General features: G+C 30.6%; 1 protein-coding gene across 1 annotated transcript; it reads left to right on the top strand.

Annotated features, from left to right (window-relative positions):
• Nucleotides 1-591: 591 nt before the first annotated feature.
• LOC123221372 (cysteine synthase-like) lies at nucleotides 592-6,906 on the top strand. The gene is made up of 10 exons (XM_044644224.1): nucleotides 592-900; nucleotides 1,587-1,696; nucleotides 2,468-2,525; nucleotides 2,959-3,222; nucleotides 3,915-4,052; nucleotides 4,506-4,557; nucleotides 4,677-4,756; nucleotides 5,788-5,847; nucleotides 6,481-6,561; nucleotides 6,668-6,906. Exons 1-10 carry the CDS (start codon nucleotides 619-621, stop codon nucleotides 6,758-6,760), a joined length of 1,218 nt encoding a protein of 405 aa, XP_044500159.1. The 5' UTR covers nucleotides 592-618; the 3' UTR covers nucleotides 6,761-6,906.
• Nucleotides 6,907-9,137: the final 2,231 nt, after the last annotated feature.

Below are 9,137 nucleotides of genomic sequence, written 5' to 3'. Positions count from 1 at the left end.
TTCTTTTTGTTGAATGATTATTAAAATTTTTTTAACACAAACTCTCAGTAAAAATAAAAACTTTTTTTTTTGTCTTCTTATCAATTTAATAAAAAGATAAAGTTTTTTAAAAATTTTTCAATGATTTTTTAAAAAAAGTAATATATTTTATTAATAAAATTAATCACTTTTGGTAATAATAACCTTTTCAAATTTAAAAAATAAAAAAACATTTTTTTTCAAAATTTTGGTGTAAAATAATTATTTCACTTAAAAAATATAAAAAATTAAAAATACTTAAAATTTGTGTAATGATGAAAAATAAGTCAAATCACAATTTTTTATTTTAATTTTAATGGAATAATGATCTTACAAAAACTTGAAAATTTCATTTTTAATTAAATTTGACAGTAAAAAATATTTACCATGCAGAAAATTTTGGGTAGGTAAAGGGAAATTTTTTATTTGACTTTAATAAAATAGTATAGATAATGGTTTTTTTTTTTTGTCTTATAATTAATTTTATTATCAAATTTAACACAAAAAATGAATTTAAGTAAAAAAAAAAAAAGGTGGGGACACTTAGAAATTGTAACTATAAGCAAGAAGAGACACTTCGGTTCAGCTTTTACAACCCGCATGGTTCAAAAAATGGCGGCGGCTTCATCGTCTCTGCTCTTCAATCCCCTTTTGACCAACAAGATATCATTATCGTCTTCGTCATCAGAGCCTCTGAAACTGGGTCAATTGGGCTCCACTAGAGGAGCTTTGAGGTTACAGAAGAAGGAGAATTATGAGAAGGTCGATTACCGAAGAAGCTGTACAGGAACTGGAATTTCTAGCTCTGTTGTGTGCAAGGCGGTGCCTGTGCAGCTGCAGACGGATATTGAAGGGCTTAACATTGCTGAGGATGTCACTCAGGTGAGTCAAGTTTTTATTTTTATTTTTTCTGGGAAGTGGGTGTGTTTTGATATGTTTCAAAATGTTGGATTTTTTTTGGCTATAATTGTAGGAGTTAGAAAATTTTGATTATGAATTTCGGAGTTCTTAGGAAAATTGTGAATTGGAGTGAGTTGTTAGTTTTTGAAAAGTTAGGAGTTGGCGATTAGTGGGTGTTTTAAGGTTGATGGGAATGCTTGGTAACATGTTTCAAGGTGGGAAGTTGAATTTGTTTTCTTGAGTTATTGAAAAAATTATATCGATTTGGTTTGTTTTGTAATATAATTGATTTAGGATGAGAATAATGTTTCTTGTAGAGATCTTTATGAATGCTACCTTGGTGAGAAGGTTGGAAGTAGTTTCGCTTGGCAACTTCTTCACTTTACAGAAGGGTTGTTTTATGTATGAGAATGTGTTTTTTGGCGGGGAAATTCGGTTTATTTTTCAATTACTAGGGGGAATTCGAGAGGTGGCTGCCTAGATTGATTGGCAATGATTTTCTAATAATTTTGGGCAGGTCATTGTAAGTTTTGATCCATTATACTGACACTTAGGTGCATAATTTTCGAAGTCATTTATGTGCTTCTTTGCATACTATGGATCGATGGGTTTATGAAATAGACTGCCTTTGATTATTGATCTGTTGTATTGATTGTTTTATGTCACAGCTTATTGGGAAGACGCCAATGGTGTACCTGAATAATATTGTAAAGGGGTGTGTTGCGAACATTGCAGCCAAGCTTGAAATCATGGAACCATGTTGTAGTGTCAAGGACAGGTTAGGAAAACAAAATTGCTATGGGTAGTGAAAACTTTCATGATTTTCTTATAGTTTTACATGTTGGTTCCTGGATTAGTGAATGGCTGATAATGTAAAGTTTCACGAATGTAATATTAATGGAAAAAAAATGATGTTTGGATGACATTGAACCTTCATATTGTTGTCACGCATTTGCAAAATAGGTTTTAGCCCAATAAATCATGCCTTTGGTTAATCTAACTATGAGTCCCAAAAACAGAGTTCATAGCCAATTCGCTATGTTAAGTCCACATGAAATTTGAATCCTTAAGCTAATATCTCTATATTTTTTCTTTTGCCTAGTCTGATAGCAATATTTTTAAATAAAATTTTTTATATATACTTTTTCTGGTAAACCTTTTTCTTTTTTCGTTTGGCTGCCATCACAGCTTTTAACAAAGAACTCTGAATTATGTACAGGGAAGCTTTTTTTTTTTAAAGTAATATAGGTTATGCCATGAGAAAAGTTTTGTGAAATTTGTAAACTTAAATAAGTTTATGGGGAATAATTCGGTACTTTTAAGACCAAAAGTTCAGCTTCTCTCTGTAGATGGAACATAGTTTTCCTTATTCTTAAAAATTTCTTCAGACTTGAACTAAAGAGCTGAAATATATTTCAAATATGCATTTAGCATTGAAAAGCTTTTTTGGCCATGCAAAGTCATTCCGAGTGGGCTGTTGGAATCTCTTGCATTTAGACTAAACAATTACAGTTTGTATCCTCTAAATGTCTTCTATATTTGAATTCAGGATAGGTTACAGTATGATAATTGATGCTGAGCAAAGAGGACTTATAACTCCAGGAAAGGTATGATGTATCTAGAATTCTTCCAACTGCATGAAAATTTTATAAGAACTACATTGAGGCATCTTTGCCTTCTGTTTCTTGGCATTTGGGCAAAATAAGGGCCTTTTCTTGCATAAGTTAGACACTTAGACATTCTCTTATCGGGCACTTCCCGTAAAATCAGACTTAAAGCTTCTTTTAAGCACCGCTGTTGAGGTCAATTTCTGTTGTTGAACATTTTGACTGATCTAGTTTCAAATGGTTCTTTGACCTAGAAGCACATTAACTATTTTTCTGCTTTTGATTCTCATGCATGTATTCATATATTCATTAAGGAGAGCTGGAGACAAGATTGCAAAAGCTTACATGTTTAGTTCTTTCTTTGCCTTTTATCAGTTTGACATTGGTTGTCTTCTTTCCTTCTTATTCTTTCTATTTATTTATTTTTGTCTAGACTGTTCTTGTTGAACCTACCAGTGGAAACACCGGCATTGGTCTTGCTTTCATAGCTGCTTCAAGAGGATATAGGCTCATCCTGACTATGCCAGCTTCAATGAGCTTGGAAAGAAGAGTTCTTCTAAAAGCATTTGGAGCTGAGCTTGTATTAACTGATCCAGCAAAGGGCATGAAGGGGGCAGTTCAGAAAGCTGAAGAGATTTTGAACAGCACACCAAATGCTTACATGCTTCAACAATTTGACAATCCCGCAAATCCTAAGGTTTGCGTTCATGGCTCCCTACTGCACCTTGTTTGCCAATATATATTTATCTTGGCAGATATTTCTATGTATGCTAAAAATATTGTATGTAAGGGTACAAAATGGGGTTAGTTTGTATATATGTAGCCACTAGACATCAGAAGAGTACAGGTTTGGCCACACAGATAGTTGAGTTGTGTCTCACATATTCTTCTATGGTAACATTATGCAGTCCAGCAGGTGGTGCATTTTTTAAATATATCTTATGTGATAGAATTCTCTTTTGTATTTTAAAATTGGAGGATCGGCTGTAGGACTGAATTTGACATTCCCTCTAAACATTGGTGGAAATGGGGCATAGGGGTTCATTAAAGGAGTAATGATTCAACCACTCTGTCATTGATTCATATGATATCATTCTGGATTTATAAAATACTTGATTTTTTACCTATACAGTGCCAGCTAACAAAATTCTACATAATGTTGTTGCAATGGATGAGGATCACTCAATTGGTTCTAGGAACTGAAAAGATTTATTTGAATTATATTCTTGGAATGTTTGTATAGATAAGAAAGTGTTCAAGCTGAAGCTCACTATTTCTTTTTTGATATTCGTAATAATATTTTGGTCAAAAGATTTTAGGTTTTAAAACTAGTGTCAGATGTGCTGATATTTATGAGTTCTGGATCTGAGCTTGTACTTCTATATGAAGATACACTATGAAACAACTGGTCCAGAAATCTGGGAGGATACTAGAGGCAAGGTGGATATATTAGTTGCAGGGATTGGAACTGGCGGAACTATATCTGGCGTCGGTCAATATCTTAAAGAGAAAAATCCTAAGATAAAGGTAATCTTTTTGCATTATCTGTTTATGGATTATGTACGGTGATCTGCTAAAAACAGTTGTAAATTCACTTGCTATATTATTTATTACTCCTTTTCACTTGTAATGAATCGATGCCATGTGTTGCTGTTGAGTGTTCTTATCTTGTTGTGTCAGCTTCTATGCTGAACACATGGCATAAGATTAACTCCGTAATAAGGTTGAAAAGATTGAATTAACATTTTCTTGCTAGCAATACTCATCACAAGTGGCATTTGTCCCTCCATGCATAAGTCTTTAGTGTGTTCTGCAAATCTGAAAGCGGTCTTTTAGTATTGGTAGCATGGAGGGAAAAATGATAATAAAGTGTGTGATAGCATTTTGACTTTAGGCTGGCACTGAATATGTTTTTAGTAAAGGATCATGTTTTGCTTTGTTTATTGTATCAGGAGTTTTTTTTACTTTGATTTGTGTCAGGTTATTGGTATAGAGCCCCTAGAAAGCAACATACTTTCAGGTGGAAAGCCTGGTAAGAAGACATCAATTTTCCTAGACCTAGTCATAATCTTTCTACTTAAACTTTTCTTTAAATCTCTTTTAATATGTAATTATTTGTGTTGCATATTGCTTCTGCCAATAAAAACGCAGGACCTCACAAGATTCAAGGGATTGGAGCAGGTTTTGTACCTGGCAATTTGGATGAGGGTGTGATTGATGAAATCATAGAGGTTCAAAACTTATTTCCCTTTTTCTATTCCATATTCACTTTATTCTTTGACAAGATTTTGGAATATTCTTATGTCACTGATCTCTCTGGTCTAAGAAACTCTACGGAAACCCTTCCTCTTTGGCAGTTTCATGTTGTTTGTTTGTAGCAAGCCAGAAAATTTTAGACAATCTATGCACAATACTTGACATGATCCTTGAGAACTTTTGCTAGTAAAGGTGATTTTATTAAATTTGGATTTTGAATATGGGCATTGTTTTCATTGCTGGTCAAGGACTGGATGATGTGAGGGGTGTGTGGTTGGGTACATGTAGTAGCAACATCTTAGGCAAATACTCTTTCCTTTCTGATCATAGAAATACCCTGGCTTCACCATTTTTTTAAATCATGTTTGAAGCTTGAGAATATTGTCAGATCTACAATCTTTTGTAGTCTGGAACACATGAAAACCCTGCTTAATACCATCCGACACACTCCTCTGGTGTGATCGTGTTTAACAATATTACCCTGTGATTCTTTTACATTCTTAAAAATTAAAAATGTAATTGCGTATGTTTTAGATCTATTTGGACTTGCCCTTTCAGAATAAGTTGTACATTCCTCTAGCAGTGCATGATTGATTGCAAATTGATTGACGTATTAGACCTGTTATCAATCTTTCTTGTGTGCTTCATTGTTTATGGGTGAATACTACGTGAAGTCTTCTTTCTACTACATCGAATGACTTACATATGTGCATTTCTAATTGCTCGTTGAACTGGAATCATTACGACCATATATGAATGTAGGTAATTTAGCTTACATATGGGTGTGCTAAGAGGCTGAAGTATTGTCTTGTTGCTTTCCTGATCTATGATAAAAATTACTTTAATATTCCTTTGTAAATTTACATGATGCACATGATTATTTTAATGTTTTCGTTCTAATTTCTCCTTTTGCCATCCATTGTGTTTTTAATTGTACACTTAAGTTTCATATGTAGATTTTTTAATGTTTACAATATCTTACTTATCGTACAATGGGAATTTGCAGATATCCAGTGATGAATCTGTTGAAACTGCAAAGCAAGTAGCACTCCAGGAAGGCTTGTTGGTTAGTGCTTTTTATTAGTTTCAAAGTTTTAAATGCTTTGACATCAAAGAAAACCAAATCTGGATCCATGAGTCCCTTGCAAATGGGCGTGATTAAATGCTATATTTTTGTCTTCTAGATTATGGGTTTGTCAAATGACACTCTTCTGCAACATGATGGGTTAGCCGAGCCATTAGGCTTGTGGTTTGCCCTCAGACCCTAGATGGCCAGAAACCATTTTGTCACATCCCAAGGATTGTAGTGTTATGTAGGCTCTATATTTTAGCCCGGTTTTGCAAAGCAAGGTCAAGGGGTTCTGGAGGGTTTGATAGAGGCTCTAGATCAAACTCAGCTTTGCTCTATTTTTTAGCTCGGTTTTGCAAAGCAAGGTCAAGGGGTTCTAGAGGGTTTGATAGGGGCTCTAGATCAAACTCAGCTTTGCAAACAGATTCGGGGCTGCTGGATTATCAAATGAAACAAATAGTAATAATAATAATAAAAAAATATATATTGAGGGGTTGTGGAGGGTCTGTCCCTATTTTTTCCTTTTGAACTCGTTTCTTAAGTTTTCTTGCTTGACTTGGTGTCAACTTCTTTATGCCTGATCTGTATGTATGACTTATCTTTAACATCTTTTTAATGATTAAATATCAGGTCGGCATTTCTTCTGGCGCGGCAGCTGCTGCTGCAGTTAAGGTTGGAAAGAGACCTGAAAATGCTGGGAAGCTCATTGCAGTAAGTCATTTTCAACTGCATAACTCTCCTGATTTCTTCTGTTCTCATTTGCCACTCAGTAATAATCCTTATGGTAGTATGTGTTGATAAGTTCCATTATTTTTAGGTCGTGTTTCCGAGCTTCGGAGAACGATATCTGTCGACTGTTCTTTTCCAATCGATCCGAGAAGAATGTGAGAAAATGCAGCCTCAACCCTGAAGCATGAAAATTTTCTCCATTCAAGTTCATTAATAAAGTACTGGATTAGTTTTTCAAATACATATTATATACGTTTTTCGCTTACAGGTTGTATACCATTTTAAGAATAATAGTAATAATAATGGTGATCGTGATAATAGTCCTAACCATAATTGAAGTAGTAATAATATTGCATTTTGTTTAGTTAATTTTTTATTATAAAAAATAAAATATTACTATAAAAATATATTATCTGAAAATTAATATTTATGTATTATAACTATTTTTATAAAATTATTGTAATAAAAGAATATTAAATAATTATTTTAGTTAAATGCTTTTGAAAAATTTTTATGTCTAAATTAATATTATGTTTGATGTGTTGGAATATCTTAAGTTGGTATACATTGATTATGTTTTTATTGGCCGAAATACTTATTTTCATTTATTTTCATCCAAGTTTTTGTCCATTTGTGAATACCAACCCATGAAGTTTTGAAAATCTAAATACTCATTATTTATCTAATTTCAATTGAAATTTTTGGTTAGTTATAAGGGTAAAATTGTTATTTTATCATTAATATTAAAATAAATAAAATTATATCTCATTTTTTTTCTTAGTTTAAAAAATTAATAATTTTCTTTTATTTAAAAGTTTGAAAACTTGTATTTTTCTCTTGTTAGGGTTTTATTTTTTTATTTAGACTTTTTGATGATCAATTGGATCCGGTTGTTAGCTGGAATCGATTGATCGTTGGAAAATTTAAATGAAAAAATCAAACCCTAACAAAGAAAAATATAAGTTTTCAAAATTTTGGGTGAAAGAAATTATTATTTTTTTCAATTAAGGGTAAAAGAACGAGGTGTAATTTTATTTATTTTAACAGTAATAGTAAAATGATAATTTTATTTTTATAATTAACTGAAAAATTTAATTGAAATTGGAAGATGGGTGGGTATGGGGTTTTTAAAACCCCGTGGGTGAGTGTTAGGAAATAAACTAACCTTGGGTGGGAAAAGTCTTTTGGTTTGCTTTTATTTGATTAAAATAAAATCGAGTAAATGAATAAATTTAAAATCAATTTATTAGATATTATGTGATCATATTATAAATGTTAATTATACTTTATATTAAACTTTTTAGTTTTGGCGACAAGTGTAAACTATCGTTATCGGTTAAACTTTTAACAAGATGGTTTAATAAACTTACTATAAAAATAGATATGTCCTCTTCCCAAAAAGACAAAAAAGATAAGATCAATTTTAAGTTATCTATGCTATAATATATATTTTATGATATGATTGTTTAATTTATCAAATAATAAAATATTTTAAAAATATTCAATTACTAATAATAACAAAGTAAATAATATAAAGAATAATCTGATAATTAATTCTATCTTATATATTAAAAGTTACCTAATTAAACTAGAATGAAATAAATAATATTTTATAATAATTATAGTAAAAACATTTAAATAAAATAATATATAGTTCGGCTCGGTTTACATATAACTGAACTTGGTAAAGTCAAGCTTGAACTCGATTTAATTTCGGCTTAACTCATTTTTCGTTATTAAAATGATATCATTTTAATAAATATTGATCAAAATGATATCATTTTGTATCAAAATTTTTAATTACAAAATTTGACAAATAACTAAAGCTCGTATAGGGTTGGCTTGTTTTAGACTTATTCGAATCGAATTTAAGTTCGAGCTCGATTCAAGTCCAACCCATGGTTTTAAATGTTACTGGGACAAGAAGACTAATCATCACTAAAATATTGAATTTAGAATTGATTGAATACAAGAATATATTGTTGAAAATCTAAGTAGTTTAATCATACATGATGATGAGTTCTCTTGACACTCTTTGTCAAAACAAGAGATATTCTAATTCATACATTATTAATAAGTTAATAATTTATTAATTATAGTACTTCACTTAATTGATATTTTTTCTGGTTCCAAGACTATTAAATTATATGGGTTTTACTTTACTTTAATTAGTTATTGGGAATTATTTTAAATAATATAAGAAAATTCATCTTTTAATAAAAATTATATAGAAATCAAGATTATTTATCACATAAGGATTGTAAAATCTTCCATGACTTAGAATAGTACAAAAGGAAAAATTTTGTCCGTATACTTATGATTATTTGTATTTTATCATAAATGATATATATTTTATGATATAATATAATATAATATAAATAAAAAATAATACATATTTTAATATGTATAAAAAATTATTGATGCAATAAATATATTATACGATATAATATATATCTTATGATATGTTTGTTTAATTTATCAAATAATAAAATATTCTAAAAATATTTAATTACTAATAATAACGTAACAAATAATATAAAGAATAATATGTTAATTAA

Source organism: Mangifera indica, chromosome 7 (genome assembly GCF_011075055.1).
Source record: "Mangifera indica cultivar Alphonso chromosome 7, CATAS_Mindica_2.1, whole genome shotgun sequence".
NCBI classification, from domain to species: Eukaryota; Viridiplantae; Streptophyta; class Magnoliopsida; order Sapindales; family Anacardiaceae; genus Mangifera; species Mangifera indica.
This window is presented reverse-complemented; position numbering and strand designations above follow the sequence as displayed.